Source organism: Betta splendens, chromosome 9 (assembly GCF_900634795.4).
Source record: "Betta splendens chromosome 9, fBetSpl5.4, whole genome shotgun sequence".
NCBI lineage: Eukaryota > Metazoa > Chordata > Actinopteri > Anabantiformes > Osphronemidae > Betta > Betta splendens.
The window spans coordinates 4,897,769-4,914,464 of NC_040889.2; the positions used below are offsets into that span (position 1 = coordinate 4,897,769).

The following is a 16,696-nucleotide window of genomic DNA, read 5'->3' on the forward strand; positions in this document are numbered from 1 at the left end:
GCAAAATAACAGTAAATTGAGCCGCCTTCAATATTATCACTGACATTTCCCCACTGTGGGATGAAAGAAGGTTTATCTTACTGTCTCATTGCATACATCAGAAATCCGTTTGGCTGCAAACTCCCTTTATTTCAATTAATACTAAACTAATTTTAACTGGGAAATGCAGAAGGTTAAATTTGGTAGATGGTTTATACTGTACTTCCCCTTTCTCCCTTTAATCTAAATAATCTATTTTCAGTCAGTCACTTCAGAGCAACAGTTCGGAAAGTCAGACATTAACACAGACAATACATTTTGGTATATGTGTGTGTGTGAAATGTGTTCATAATGTGTTTATACCAACATTTCTCCTACTGTCCTTTAGGAAGTCTGTGGTTTATAGCTTTGGTAAAAGATAAATTACGTTGCGCCACTTAATCTCGCATGTGATCAATCTAACCTTCTGTTTCTGTCCGGAAATCAACATCCGCACTGTCTGCGCGACCGCGCACGCTGAGCGCCGCTCCGGTGCGGAGTCGCCGGCTCGACGCCGCTCCGTCAGCATCCGCTGCGATGCGTTTCACATTCAGCGAGCGGCCTGTGGCTCCACTAATGACTCCCTCCGCTGCCCGCGCACAGTCTTAACTCGTCTCCTGCAGCAGAGCTGACCCTGTTCTGTTCGCTTTCGCCTTCCCACGAGCACGACCAGGGGAAACAAGCAGAAATGAAGCTGATTGGCTCTCCTGCGTTTGTATTTCTCATTTTCTTGCCGCGTCCCCGCTCGTTCACGCTGACTTGCTCGGCTCACTGTGTTAGACTGCAAAGACGGAACATTTGGAGAACTATTGATTTGTGACCCCAGCGTGAGCTCCCAGTTCTTCCTTTTTTTAATGATACAAACTACGGTTTTTACATTGATCTTGAACATTTATTCTCTTTTTTTTATTTCTGGAAAAGAATCATTAAAAGGTAAACATTGCCTTCCCCCAAAGTCAGAGTTGCACAAGGAAACATTAAAAATATTTTTCGGACTCCACAACTGATGTTTTTGTTATATAAAATGTACATTTCACATTCACAAATGGAGAGGTTGAGGAGAGCACAATGGTCACTTCCAAACGGTTCCCCACTGGGCTTAAAACTTCCTCTTTGCTACAAAATAAAAGTCCAAAGTTTAAATAGAAAAAAAAAGAGAACAGGAGCAGTTACTACTTTTACACTACAGCATCTTCAGAGAGGGAAATCTACAGCTTGGACTGGAGGGATTAAGTCAGCTTTAAAGTCTAGGAGCCAAACCCCGGCCATGCTTACAAATGCAGCGTTAACACAAATAACAGCATCGCAGAGCACCCGTCTCTAGAAAACCGCCCCCAACCACTACCACGCGACAGTCGAACCTGAGTTAATGTGCAGCAGGTGGGTGGCACAGTAGGACGCAAATAAATAAGTCGCACGTTCACTGTGTGACATTCATCTAGGAGGAAAAAAAAGCAGAGATTCAGAACATAACGTAATGCCTCGATCATCATTTATCCTCACACGCGCACCGTTCACAACATTCACATGATGTCAGATGAAGTCTGGTCAAAGTCGCTCTCCTGAACGGGATGCGTGCTAAGATAAGGCTTAGACGGAGGCAAGACAGTCTGGACTTAAAAGAAATTATATATATATATATATATATATAAATATAAAAGCATACATTCAATAAACTAAAGAGAACAAGCTTGAAAGAAACTTTAACGATTAACTAACAACGGATGCAGGATGAGACGCAGCTCAACAGCACAACTTCACACGATGAAGCCAATGGAACACCTTGATGGAAAAAATGCACCGCATGAAGTTCAGGTGAATCTGAGCGACTGCTGCTTTCAGGAACGCTAGCTAGAAAGGTGTACGACGCAAAAGGCCCAGGCTGAGATGATCAACAGCCCGGCCGACGTACGGGCACATGTCATGTGACTCAGGAATAGTTTGAGAAGTACACTTTTGTGCGTTTAGCAGTAGACGTGTTGAGAGGGCTGAAGATTAACGCCATCAAACTTCTCCTTTTGCATTTCTGGGAACTAGACCGTTTCAATATTAACCATTGGATTGATGGTCTTTGTTCAATAAAGTAACTTTGGAGCCAAGAAAGGTAAGACAAACCTACAGATCCACTACACGGGTAGATTTTATATCATCTAAGCTGCTGCCATTCATTTCCTCTCTCTCTCCTTGGAATCGTTTTGCTATCGATCCTCTAAAAGCTAAATTCGTTCTCTCCTGCAGCTTAACCCAGTCGTGCTTGCATGAATAAAGAATACTAATGTAGAAAAGGGGTGAAACATTCCGTTCCCCCGTCCACTGAACCTGTAACGAAGTATCCAAAACAAGCCAATACACATATGCATGTCTCAACACAAACAAATGACGGGACTGTGTCATTGCTACATTACACAACTGCAGATTCAACCCATACAAAACGAAACAAAACAAATAAAAAGCCATGTAAGTCATTGCACTGTTACTCCGAATCCCGGGCCTACGTGTCACTGCATTCACTGATACACAGGAAAATCACTACATCCAACAAACAAGACGTGGTTGTTCCCCAAACGTCCCTCTGAAGACGCCTAACGCTTACGAATCATCCAAAATGTGCGAAAGGAACATTGCCTCAGGAACTGCTTCGCTCGGCTTTGATTGTATTTCATGATTTCTCAAAATGACAATTATAAATTTGATTTATACCTCCCTGCTACAGGGAATATTTGCCTCGTCATCATTTACATAAATCCGTGGTAAGTGATGCGGGCCGGCCTAAAGTGCACCTATACTGACATAAAGCTAATTTATAACCCACTATATTTCACCCTTAAAGAGTGTAGAAAAGGTGTTTATTAATGGGGACGTGTTGCGTTTCTCAGCATACGGTTTAGAAAATGTGCCTATTTGCCAGGAGTTAGATGAGAAGATGGCGATCGCTGCTTCACCTTAGCTGACACTAATTGAGGGTTGACATTAAATCCCACATCATTAAGTAAGTTAACAATAGGTCAATTTTCTCATTCAACTCTGGGCAAGAAGCAGCTTCGTCTTCTGGAGCTTTGCCTCAAATTCACGATACTGACACTGTCACTAATAGAGAAGTAAACAGATGTAACAGTCCAGATTTACCTTCTAATGTGACACGTCGCCACCAAACAGACTGAGATCCTTCTAAGCCTAATTTAAAACAGAATCTGCGTTGCTGCTAATATAAAGGTTTAGGTCTTGGTCTCTTCGTTGTCAGCGTTTCGCGATCTGTTCAGCAAACTGGAAGCAGCCTTCATTAAAAGGACCCTTCAAAGCCACACTGTGGCAAACGGGGAAGTGCGTCCGGGCTGTCAGCTCGGTCCACGGTCGCACAATGGAGGTCATTTATCTTTTTAAAAACAAGCTAACTTCACAGCTTCATGATGGACGTGGGGTCTAAAAGAGAGAAGCGGACTGTACAGCGTTACAGGAGAGGTTAAGAGAAGGACAACAGGAAAGGTTTTCTTCACTCTCACTTTCACCTGCGTCACTGCAGCTTCCCCACTTCTGCAGAAGTCCAGACTCACTTATGAGAGGCCAGATTATATCTTCCCGTCAAGGGTTGTAAATGACAGAACTCTGAACTCCTGCAGACAAACGACGCACCGCCGCGCGTTTCACTCCACTTTGCTCCGAGGAAGAAGAAACGTGTGCAAAGGGCACAGAAGAAACCGTACAGAGGTCCCGTGAGAGCCCGGAGGCCCCTCTCGCTCGTCTGGCGAGCTCCTCAGGGCTGACGGTTTCCGTACATCAGCGGTATGATGAAGACGGAAATGTCGTCTCCGGAGCCCAGGCGCTCGTTCGTGATCCTCCAGCCTCTGTCCCTCAGCACGCCGCGCGCTCGCATCACCAGGTCCTGCGCCGCCATCGTGTACCTGGACCAGAGAGGGAGGGACTGCGTGAAACTCAGTCACCCACGAGAGAGAGGCGCCACGACACGAAGCGGAACGCTTCCCACCGGTGCAGGTCGTCGGGGTCGCAGTTGGCGAGGAAGGTGGTGACGGCCTCGCCCACTTCCTGGTTGGAGAGGACGTCCCAGAGTCCGTCCGATCCCATCACCAGCACGTCATCAGCGCCGTGCTCGTACTGCATCAGGTTGTAGACCCGCACCTGCAGGCCACAAAACCAGACCGGGGTTCTTCATTGACGTTGCATCTCCAGCGGGTGCCAATACTGTACAGTATGTATCTGCTGCTGCAGCATAAGAAAACGTGCATTATTGACTGGCTGGGATTAAACATGGAGGACACACCTGCAGACTAACCAAAAAGAACTGCATAAATAATGAACGTGCTATGTTAGTAACTGAATTAACCCCCTTTAGGAGAAACTGATCTAAAGTAGAAAGGTTGGATTTGAAGAAATCGGATTCTAAGTAAACACTACTCCCCAAGAATTAAAATGCATCCCCTGTTCCTTCCATTTGAACTTCTAAAGTAGTTACAAACATCAAATCCAACCACTTAGAGCAGCTCAACTGAAAACCACACGGCCCAAGCGTTTCCTCGACCCGATGCAGTCAATACAGCGCTCATCGACTGCAAGCCAGAAGTGAGAGACGTGTTTGCGAGGGAGACTCGCTCAGACAGACGTGCAGAAACGCTCGGAGGAGTGGAGTCTTGAACCTGGCGTGAACCTGGGTATTAATGAATTAAAGATCAAGCAGGGAGCTCTGGGAGGAAGAGCTGCAAAACCCTATAAGACAAACTACGTCGGGAGATGAAAGCGCTTTGAAACCCGTGCCAGACAGCTGAGCTGGAGTTCTCCGGCAGCAGAGGACCCTGTTCAGACGGAGAGGCAGCAAAATGTTACCTCCGCTAACTGGAACGCAGGGAAGCCATGGGACGGACCTATTCTTCTATACAGGCAAATAAATCAGGAGACAAAGGGAAAATAGATGAGATGGAAACATCTGCAACATCTGATTTCGCAACAAGTGTAATTACGGCAGCTCTGGGAAACATCCTCCCAGTCTGAGGGTTAATGGGTTTAAGCAGATAGATTCTGACATGCTAGACCACAATTCCTCATGCTTGGAGAGCGCGGCCTGACAAAACGGAGCGCAGGCGGACCGCAGGAGCAAGCCGATATCTGCCGGAGTCGCACATGTGCTTTTCACTTCGGAGAGAATGGACGTCGGCGAAACGACCAATTATTCCGGCCCGAGCTACGCAATCGGGGGGTTTCTGTCTCACAGCGCTGCCAAAAACCTACGAAGCGGTGAGGTTTGTCCATTAAGAAAGGCCAAAATGAATGACTCACAATGGTAAAACTCCTAAATGAGCAGAAATAATGAACCTGAGGGGAAAACAGTTGACGGATGCTAGTCTCAGCTACGTGCTAAACATGTGCACTCGCCTCAGGGCAACAGGACAGGAACGGCTTGATGTAGATGTTGGAGTCGTGAACTTTGAGGTCGTGGTCGCCGAGGCCGCGGGTCACGCCGATGGTGGCCAGCACCCGGGCCTGCAACAACAGGACACATCTACCAGTTAAACAAATACCACACAATACGTCTGTGAAGTGAGTAGAAACTTTATCCTGATCCTTTAATCGCTCCATTGATTTCAACCACGCTCCTTCATCCTTGAGAGAAGACTCCATCTGTTCTATGAGTTCGACATCCATTTTTCAGGTAACACTGTGCTCGACTGAGGCTTTTTCCCCTCGCGTAAAGACTTTTTCGTGTCTCTCTTTGAATCAAAACCGAATGGACTGAAAATATGAAACAGTCTGACAAGTCTGAGAACTTCAAGTATCTTTTTTTTCTTCTTTCCGGTGGAGTGTTTTCATTATCCGTCTCTTCTCATCTCTCCTCTGCGATCCCGGTGGGGATTAACTTCTCCCTCAGACACGCGGCTGTCATCTCCCGAGTGCTGTGTGTCTGTCTCACTGCGTGTGCGCGTTGGAAGCAGCTACTGAAGTGAAACAGATGGACCGTCGTCTTTCCCTCTCCTAGTCGACTGACACGTCTGAGAGCGAGGGTTCACTCTCTGGGTGGCCAGCAGGCGTGTGTCAGGCTGAGAGTGTCCTATTGAGGAATTTACCACACACACACACACACACACACACACACACACACACACACACACACACACACACACACACACACACACACACACACACACACACACACACACACACACACACTTACCTTCTTCCCTTCACCATATATCAACGGAAACTTGAGATCTTCATCCTCAATGGTCTTATATGCCCTGTGTTTGAGAGGAGAGATTAAAAATGAAATATATACACTCGCGCACCATTTTTATACAAACAAAAGGTGGAGAAGCAGACGTGGGGTTTCCTTGATTAAACAGTAGTATTGTAATTGTGCCATATGGGCCCTAGCAGGCATTTTGCATCCACAGTACAGCAGCTCCAGAATCAGCAGCTTCACCCTCACTCTCAGGTGTATAATTACCAGAGGCAAGGCACCCAGAGGCAGCTGCCACCCTTTGCCTCCGCCTCGCCAGCTCTCAGCAGCTCACATGGACACCGAGTCTGCTCATATGTAAAATAGACCTTCACTGAACACCCAAAGACCCTGAATGTCCGAATATCCAATAAAGCTGCACTAATCAACTTATATAAACAATACATCCCACGACTGGATTCCATTACCTCATTCTGCCAATTTTAAAGTTACAAGACTATGATTTTTGTGAAGCTGTAATGTTTAATAGTTTGTTTTAATAAAATATGAATCCCCCCTCCATTTATTTTTACACTATTCGTATCATCCTGCTCCTGCTTATCCCTCATTAATAAACATAAAGGTGAAACCCAGGTGACACTGCCATCCTTCACGACAGTTTTAGACACATTTTGATTTAGTCTCCGTCTCACTGCCATGCAGCTGCACCCGGGCCTCTCTCCAGAGCGGAATAACAAGTGTTTCTGCTGTTCGAAATTTAGCGAGCGAAACAAACAGGGAGGAGATCTTATAAAGTGCCGGCAAACAATGGAGTAAGTTCAAAAGTGCACAAAGCAGAGGCCTGGAAATGCACTTGGAAAGACAGCTTTGATGCCAGGCTGGAAAAAAAATCCAAAAATCCGTAGTTGACTATGATGTGCTGAAACTATCCCGATTAGACCTGGCATCAGCAGTCAGCAGAGAATATCAGCAACTTCAAACAGCTTCATATCTGACTCGGGCTTGCACGTCTTGAAGAGATGTAATTCATCTACTCACTGAGCCAGAAAGTAACTGGTCTGATGAGAATAAATGTTCATTTTCTTTACAAACATTTGGTAGAAAGACATAAATAGAAAAACAACATTGCGAGAGTGTATGGTCCACAAAATGTCTAACATCCTACTGTAGCAGAGAGACATACACAGCTTGTCTGTGTCTCTGGATGGATTTTATAAGCAGAAAACATGGATGGATTAATAAATGGTAGTCAGACAATAGTGTTGCACAGTTAAGATTAATTAGGTACAAACTGAAGAACATTATGGTATGTGGCGAGCAATACTTTCTGGATCTCTGAGATGTGCTGAAGGCAGTACTACTAGGGAACATGTCTCAAAGAAGCCTGTAATGTAAACAGCCAGCAAACCAAAACAATTATAAATAAAAAATCTGAAAGAAAGACACAATATTAACAGTAGTTTGTCATGTCACAACAGAGAAAATCCTGGCATCCTGGCTGGCACATGGCTGCTCCTCTCCTGAGGGACAGTGTGATTGTCAAATATACATCACACACACACACACACACACACACACACACACACACACACACACACACACACACACACACACACACACACACACACACACACACACACACACGCTATGTGCCACTGTGCGTGTGAGAAGGTGTCAGTAAATGCACATCTCATTACCAGCTCCACTGCAGCCACAGGCAAACAGCGTGGCGCATCGCTAGCCCACATAAGGCTGCCCATATAGGACCGTCTCTGCTGTATCATTATAGCGCATCAGCCTGGGCTGCTCCCTCATTAGCTCTCTGCCGGTCTCCTCAGCGCTCGCCGTATAGGAGAGTGTGCGGCGGTAGAGGGAGGGGAAAGGAGTGAGAAACAAAGACCCCGACCACGCTGCTAGAAACAAACAGAGCCCTTTCTCCGATTAGGCTTTCATTTAGGGCGGTAACGGTCGGCTTGGAGGTCTGGGGGGTTTGCAGTGCCATTTGAGTTGTGGCGAGCCAGACTTTTGGGGACGCATGCCGCTGCCATGCTTAAGTGTTTTGTCAGCCTAAAGCTGCAAGCGGAGACTTACCAGCCGCTCATGGTGAAGTCCCGGTAGAGCATCCTCTTGCCTACCTCCTTCCTCTGGACCCTCCGGGGAAACTCCAGGTGCGTGAACTCATTTCCTAACAGGTGAGGCTGCATGAAGCCCTGGAGAGAAGCCAAACGCGGCCTTCAAGTCAATAAAGCAGCTCGGCGGGTCACGCGTGTTTAGAGATAAAATGTATCTTTTTTTATGGCCATTATTGTCACCTTTGTTTGTGTCCTATATCATTTATTAATTAGAATGTGAAAACAAGGGCAGCGTTCTCTTACCAGGAACTGGAGTCGCTGCCTTTCTGACTCTGGCGTGAACTCAGCTGACATGGGGATGATCTCATTGTTTCTAATAATGATTGCCCTGCAGACACACACACAAAAGGGTCATGTACACGCAACGTCACAACAGCAAGCAGCTGCGTTCGCCGCAGCCTCTTCCTTTGCTCCGGCGAGTTCTCGCGCTGCCATCGCGCGCCCCTCGCCTCCGCCGTGTCTGCCGCAGTGCAATGATGGCTGCGTCTGGGAGCACGGGCGCACACGCACCTGCTGTCGCCTGCGTTCCCCACGTACAGCTTCCCGAGCAGGTAGACGACAGTGAGAGCTGTGCAGCCTCCTGTGATGTTGTAAACCTGTTTCTCCCTCTCAATCTGGGCATCCTGGGAAAAAAACGGAGACAGATTTTAATAACAAATAACCACTCACGTAGACATACAAACCACACACTATTACTATTATTGTAATTAAGCTGGGTTCCACAGAGCCCAGGTTAAACAGTGTGTTGATTCCCATTGCCATCTAGTGGTAGAACTGTATAGACTTTAGTTTATAAAAGAAAACAACCCTACACATCATTTCATACACTTGCAATTTATGGTCTTGTGCTAATCTGTGTGACTAAACTGTAAAGACAGATGTTAAAAATTAAACCGTTTGTGTCCTCAGGGTCGAATATTATGTAATTATGTCATAAACAAACAAGAAAAACATACAAGTGATAAAAGCTATAAAGGCGACATAGTATCTAATCTACATACCGTGTTGACAATGCATGCACATGTTTACTGTATACACAGTGCGAGCGTTCAGCACATACTGCTACAAATCCACACTAAGATGATGTCATCCTTTTCATATTTACAGCTGTGATGATGTGATTTTTCCTGGCTCTAGTATCGTGAAGGTTTGCCGTATTAGTGTCACATTTAAAACCCTGTAGACTCAAGGATGTCTCAGCACACAGTTAGCTACAAAGGATAAATCATTTTACTGCTTTTTGTCTCATATCGTGAAAGTTCACAGTTATTGAATGCTGTACAGTCTGAAAACCAGTCCGAGCACTTTTAGCTATTTCCATGACAAGTCAGTGATTACAATGAATGCAGTGTGCTCCAATCAATGGAAAAGCTTTCAGGGCTGATCAGGTTGGGAGGACCTACATTCTTTTGTTGTATAAGTGTTTCCTACCATCTCCTTGAAGGCGTTCTCTATGGCTCCTATCACCAGGCTTTCGTGCTGGATCTTCTTCTCAATGAAGAAGCGAGGCGGCGGCGGCGTGTTACAGGGGGAGCTGGGCGCTCCGGCCGCCCCGCGCAGCGAGGCCGCCCTGGTCAGGGCCCGGGGGGGGCCCGGAGTGTTCCCCTGGAGGTAGGGGTTGTCCTCGGCCTCCTCGCCCATCACCGTGGGCGGCGGGGAGGTCAGGTTGCGCAGAATCTCGATGACGGCCTGCAGCTGACAGGCAATGTGGTGCTGCAGCAGGCGGGAGGCCACGACCGCCGCGCCCGAACCAGCGTGGCCATCGAACAGAGCCCAGTAGTGGAACACCAGACCCTCACTGTCCTGCAGACACACGGAGGAACAAAATCACCATTTCTGACGCCTTAGACGATCAACAGTAGAAGATCCACAGTATTTCCTGAAATTAAAATGAAACCAGACCATTTGTTGGTAATATACTTTACTTTTAAGTTCATTGTAAGGTATTAAGTCTCCATAGTGCATTCCTTTCTTGCATTCAGTCATGCATATTTAATGTTAAACATTAAAGCACATTACAAACTACTCTCTTTTATGGAGCAGACTCAGGCTTGCAGACCAGATGACTCCAACCATCACCTGGCACTGTAAAAGCTTTCTATGAAGGGAACGTGTATGTGCTATATTGTGTGGGGCTTGTGTACCTCTCCCAGTCTGCTGTGCTCCATGCGGAAGCCCAGGCCCTCTCCGTTGGGCAGGGAGTTGCGCCTCTTGGCCGTGGGGGTTTTGCTGGGTGTGGAGGGAGGGCAGTAGCTCATGGGTCTCCTTCTGGCCACGACCAGCTCACAGCAGGCCTGGTCCTCATTCAGCGCGCTCTTACCTGCGTTAATGACCCTGTAGGAGCACAGAAAGCATGGTGAGCATTTAAACAAACCGGGCGCCTGTTCTGGAGCAGTCACATTTGTGCAATACATTTCCCCAGCTTCAATATTGTTACAAGCCACAGATGCACCAATTATCATAATCTTCCAGCCCGACAGCTGTGGTCTGGAAGCAGTTGCATGAAAGCCGACGTCAGATGCTTCTTGTCAGACGAAGCCGCGCTGCAGTCTTTGATGGTTATTACGGCTCGCTGCAGGATCGCAGCAATTAGTCAGAGCCGCGGCCCGGGGTCTCCATCGGTTCCCCCAGCAGTGCAGCTGGCCCACGATCATCAAACAGCCACTCGGTTCTGGTTCCGCTCTGCTACGAGTGTCGTGATGAACTAGAATCCTTTGCTTGTTTGTGACACTGCACAGAGCTTTGTTTGTTCCCTTTGCAACCATGCACTCCTTAAACAGAGGTGATATTAGGACAAGCGACAGCTGCACAATGTGTCATAAGTACAGTATGTGACATCTCAATTTACTGATGAATAATGCTTCATACCAAAAGATAAAGAAAAGAAAGAAGCCACCTTCATCTACATAGATAGATAATGTTGTTATTTTTTAACTCCGTTAAGAAAGTGTGTCACCGAGTGACTAGGTAAATTCTCTGCTTTTACCAAAAATGATGTGGCAGGAAACAAACCTGTGAAGTTGTGAGCAGTAAAACAAATCCAGGTCAGAGAGGAATGACAACTCAACTACAGAATCATAGCTAAAGTCATTTCTCTGCTCTTTCCTATATATGGTTGAAAAATGGAGACTGTGGACACGGCTCCAGCGAGACTGTGGAGTCTGACCAGCATCTCTGGAGGGTGTTGTGAGTGTGTGCGAGTTGAGAAATTGGCATATCTATTTTTAGACTCTGAATGTGGGTTGATCAGCGCTGGGGCTGCAGCATTGTCTGGTTTACAGCCTCAACACCTAAACTATAAAAAAACAGAAAGTACATGGGCAGAGACAGAAAGAAGAGCATGACTTTGTGTTGTGGCCAATGCAATACCATTACATATAAATTACAAACATCTAAAGCTGAAAGAAGCAATGCTTGGCTCTCTGCAGAGGGAGGCGGAGGAGTAGTGTGATGTGCTATTTGTGCTACAGGAAACTGTGGTGGCCATTTTTCATACAGCTAAAACTATTAGTCCTTTTAAACAACTTTTTAAAGAATGCCCATGCAAACAAGCTCTGAGTATTAAGGATGCAAAGATGCATTAAAGTGGATTCATGTAGCCATTATGTCCAGGGGCTGGGCTTCGCTCCGATTACTCAACTGTGCTTTCAAACCTAGTACATTACTAGACGCATAATTACAGTTGGAAATGTTGCCCGAGTTATTATGGACATTAAACACCACAAATGCATCTACGACCTTTGGGCATATTGATGTGCGGATGTCCAGAAGGCCTTTGTTTATTGTCAACCGGCGGTTTTACATTACTGCGTGAACATTTGAACCCTCACTGTAAAAGACAATCAGCAAAAGCCATTACCATCCCTCATAATCACAACAGGTTTAATTTAATAATCGCCCTGTGCTTCATAAAATGGTGCAGCTGGCGTTATTGTGTGCACATGTGATTGAAAGCACTCCTGTAACTCATTTGTCCTAATTCCACCATTTGGAGGAAGAATGATCATTTTATTTGCCTGCCAATCAAATTTTTATTTGACTCGGAACAATTAGCTTTTGTCCCGTTAGCGACAAAACCTAATCTCACCCTCCGTTGTCAGACATCTAATGGCCTCTTTGTTTCTCTACCCACGGCAGCAGATTCCAGGCCAAGCACTGCCCCAGAGGTTGTAATAATTGTTTGTGTGCCACAATGGCTCAAAGTGTTACGCCAGTTTAACTTCAATAAGCCAAACAATAACAGTGACAATACAGAAATGGTCTTTGAGAAAGTCCAAATGCAGTACTTTGTGGGGATTGCAGCGCCATCTGGAATGAAAAAGATAAGAATATACTGTACAACTAAACACAATGCAACGTCTGAATAAATGGCTTGCGAGAACATACGGTCTCATCTTCTAATGCTACTGTGAGGCACTCAGATAGAAGTGGTTCATATGCAGCGATGACAGGTTACGCTTCACTTTTACGTTGAAAGTCTGAAAGAGCCACATTGATTTATTAAATTGGGAATTATTGCTGGCAGATATTAGCAGTAACTAGCAACATCATATCAGTGAAAACAGTATTTTACTGAAATATAACTACAGTAGTAATTGGGATTCTACAGTTTATTTGCAAGAATCTGGTGATATGCTATGTTTATTGCAACAGCAATTCAATATACTGTTGCAATACAATAAAGGGCGAGAATGGATCAGTTCAATAAATGGTTCCCTCACCTCACAGCTCCAAAGCTAGTGTAAATTAAGCAAAAACTAAAAAGTATATTATTAATTATATTTTTTATCAAACATTTTATAAAAACTTCAAATTTTGAGAAATAAATCCCCATCACGCACAACACTGCCCCCTAGTGTCTGAGGAGAAAACCCTGCACAAAATCTAAATCAAACAACTTATTGCAATTTATACAAATAACTAATTAAAAATGTAGGTCAAAGGGGAAATAGATACCAATTTCACAGAACACAATAGCCCCATCATTGTTAACACCATTAAAAAACCCTATAACAGGCAGATAAGTGATTAAAAACTATATATATTTTAAACTGTATACAGTTTAAAATTGTAAAAGATAGATTATGGTTTGAAACTTTAACAGTATATTTAACGTCATAAGACAGACAAAAAGTCTATTTAGTGTTTCAGAGAACAAGGGCACTTTTTACATTTCTATGTTATGAAAAGTAGACAGAGCCTCCAACATTTCCAAGCATATTACCAAAATGCTCCACGGTTAAAATTATAGGCAATTTCTGATACTTCACTAGAGATGCTTGTTAATTAGACATGCTCACATTTACTGATTAAATTACTGCATAGGTCAAGCAAACTCAACATAAAGAGAGAGAGAATGGGTGTGAGGTGCTGTGGGAGAGGTGAGTCAAAAGAGCTGCTGTAATGACATCACTGCAGGCTTTAATTACAGATACTTGCTGATATGAGCTGAACTCATTAAGCCATCAGTCCCGAAGAGACAACTCACACAGTAGCAGCGTGAGTGTGTGTGTGTGCCATTGTTTTTGTATGAAGATGAAAAAACCTGCAAACCCTTGAACCAACGACATGGCTCACCATCACCTGGTTATTTCCTGACTTATTGCAGATTGGGTCCTGCTTCTATTATGCTCCCACCTGTATTAGTAATATTCCATCCCAATCTAACTTCACAGCAGACAAACCATTTCCATAACAATAGGAGTTAGATTCCACTAATAGCATCATGAAGCTCTCAGCAGGATCTTCAGATTTTGGTTGTAGCCTGAGTGGTTTAACCATGATAATGGCTTGTTCCCCAACAGCCATTCAAGGCTCTATATCTAAAATGTTATACAGTACACATTAACGCGATCAGAGACCTATTGATTTCTGTGGCAGCTGAAAGCAGCCATCAGGTTACACTCATTGTAGCTGAAAGATGTTTTGGCAGCCTTCCCACAAATAAGTGCAGCCAGATACTTCGAATTGCACCTGAACTCTTTGTACAGGACACATGTAACACACAATATGGAGAAAAGTGCAACCATGTAGCATGTTGTACGCTGCCCTGAGGTCTTTACGGCACCTTTGTGTATCAGACTGAGATAACGCAGGGCGTTCTATCGCTGTTCTCTGGGCTACTCCCTTTACTGTACATTTATCGATACTAGAACACAAAGAAACAGTTTGTCCACTACAGCACAATTCAAACTACTCAACGAATAATAATGACGAGGAGCACGCTTACATATTGAGATTAAGCGGGTAATTCTGGGATTTCTAAGCAGACTTGAGCAGTAACACGGAAAGGTGAGACTGCTGAGTGAAGTGTAACGTATTAAAGAAGCACACGTCACCGCTGCGCCGTGTAGATGCTGAGGGAGAGAGAAATGAAGGACATCCACAGCAGCAGTCTTCACTCAGCTGCACCTGAACACCAGTCACACGTGATGCTGCGTCCTGTGCGCTGCTCTGCCCCAGCATGACCACAGCCCGCAGCCCAGTTACAGGCATGTGCATAGATGCAGCTGGACGGCGCATCATCCTTCACCCCCACCCGCACCAGAAAAGCTTTGCATGTCGAGCTGCCGCCGTCGGGGTGACTTACTCTGCGTATCCGGTGGCCCACGGTAATCTCCTGGTTTCCTTCAGGATGAGAATGGGCCGGGCGATGTGGTCCGCGGAGCACTCGATCTCATCCGGGGACAGTCCGAGGAACTCGGGTCTCATATAGGGGAATTTCATCGGCAGCTCGGAGCCAGGGTTGCCCCCGCCGCCGGAGCCGCCCCCGGCCATGATGCCACCCATGAACCCGGCCACGGCCGACTTGACCCGCGTGAGCATGTTGGCGGTGCGTCGCGGCGGGATGTCCGTCGGCCGGTGCGCGGCGCCGCGGCTCCCTTTGCCCGGATTCCCCCCCAGCTCGGCCGCGCTCGTGGACGACAGGTCTCGATGGAGGACAAGAGGCGACGGACGAGGAGGAGAGCCGCGGCCGGTTACGGTTTCATGTGTTCGGGGCGGAGGCAGGCGTCGCGGCCGCAGGACATGGGCGCTCAGACAAGAGATGATGATGCTCTAGGTGCAACCTCGCACAAGCCCACGGAGAGCCATTGATAACAGCTCGGCCGTCGTCAACGCGGAAATACACCGAAGATTAACGGGTCATGTGACGCGGCCGTGAACGCACACTGCAAAAAATACGTACGCAATTTGTTTACATTGACTTTGATTATAAATTGTTTCTAAATAAACAAACAAATAATCATATCCAGTTTATATTTTCAACTATTTGTATTTTATATTGATCAACATCTGTTAAATAACACACACGCGGCTTCATTAGCCCCACTGATATGCTTCAAATATAAATAAATAAATCTATTGCGTGACACCGGAACGCACTGCCGCCATCGCTTCATGTTGGAAACGTGCAGTGCGCTTCTTCTCGCTGGTTTCCTTCGGCGGTGCGGCCGTCACCACAATCCTCTGCTCAGCAAACGTTGAGCTGAGTGAGGAAACCACACGCTGATCAAACGCGAAGAGAGCAGGTTATGAACGCGCTTTTTAAAATCACCGTCTCCAGCAAGCGTGACTGAGCCTGGTGTTTTTACAGTGCAGGTTGACCGCGGATTGATAATTCCTCCCACTCTCGGATCAGCAGCTTACAGTGGATGGACGCAGATTTAAAGGTAGTGAGCCCTGCAGTCGTTAGGGCGCCAGAGAACTTTGAAAGTATGAAAGATAAAACCCTTTATGATGACTATTGCAACAGAAGAACTGGCCACACTAACCCTTTTATACACAAAAGTCCAAATAATTGTGCTAAAGTCCATTGGGATGTGGAACTATTTTCTATTTCTATACAAGGTTAGGTTTTAATATTTATTAATAAAAAGGTCTAGTTTTGCTCAATCAGTAGTAATTTATTAGTCCATACATTTCACACACGTGACAATTACACAACCAGTAGACTTTATGGCCACTGGAATCTCACCACAGAGTTGATGGTTCCATATGGTACAGTACACTGTAAATGGCAATTTATAAAAAATAGCACATAGAAATTGAATACCATAGAAAATCATGCCCCCATAGCAGCATGGTACAGCACTGGAGGTGGAGTTTGCAGACGCTGCAATACTCACTGAATACCAGTAGATGGAGCCATCGCACAGTTTTCCCCAGAAGACTTGAACCTGCTGTCACCTCTCACACCTTCAGGAGGGATGTTCAAAGCAGTCACGCGCTGGGCTAAGTGCCAGCCAGTAATCGCTGCTGTGTCACTGACACAAGCCCAGCGATGTGCACATGTATTAGTAGGTGTTTGTTTTGATTTAAGCCTGGTCTCCACATGTCTTCTGTGGGTTTGGCACTCTTCTAT

General features: G+C 45.7%; 1 protein-coding gene across 1 annotated transcript; it reads right to left on the bottom strand.

Annotated features, from left to right (window-relative positions):
• Positions 1 to 888: 888 nt before the first annotated feature.
• Positions 889 to 15,539, bottom strand: LOC114861584 (protein phosphatase 1H-like). Its single transcript, XM_029160988.3, has 10 exons — positions 14,924 to 15,539; positions 10,479 to 10,668; positions 9,766 to 10,137; positions 8,845 to 8,957; positions 8,578 to 8,662; positions 8,294 to 8,412; positions 6,197 to 6,260; positions 5,401 to 5,508; positions 4,001 to 4,152; positions 889 to 3,917 (listed from the first exon to the last, which is right to left on the bottom strand). Exons 1-10 carry the CDS (start codon positions 15,157 to 15,159, stop codon positions 3,770 to 3,772), a joined length of 1,587 nt encoding a protein of 528 aa, XP_029016821.1. The 5' UTR covers positions 15,160 to 15,539; the 3' UTR covers positions 889 to 3,769.
• Between the last annotated feature and the right edge of the window lie 1,157 nt (positions 15,540 to 16,696).

Coding starts and splice junctions, on each gene's coding strand:
- LOC114861584 (XM_029160988.3), bottom strand. CDS start 15,159: ATGCTCACGCGGGTCAAGTCGGCCGTGGCCGGGTTCATGGGTGGCATC. Junction 10,138..10,478: donor AGCACAGCAGACTGGGAGAG/GTACACAAGCCC, acceptor GTGTGTCTGCAG/GACAGTGAGGGTCTGGTGTT. Junction 4,153..5,400: donor TCCTGTCCTGTTGCCCTGAG/GCGAGTGCACAT, acceptor TGTGGCCTGCAG/GTGCGGGTCTACAACCTGAT.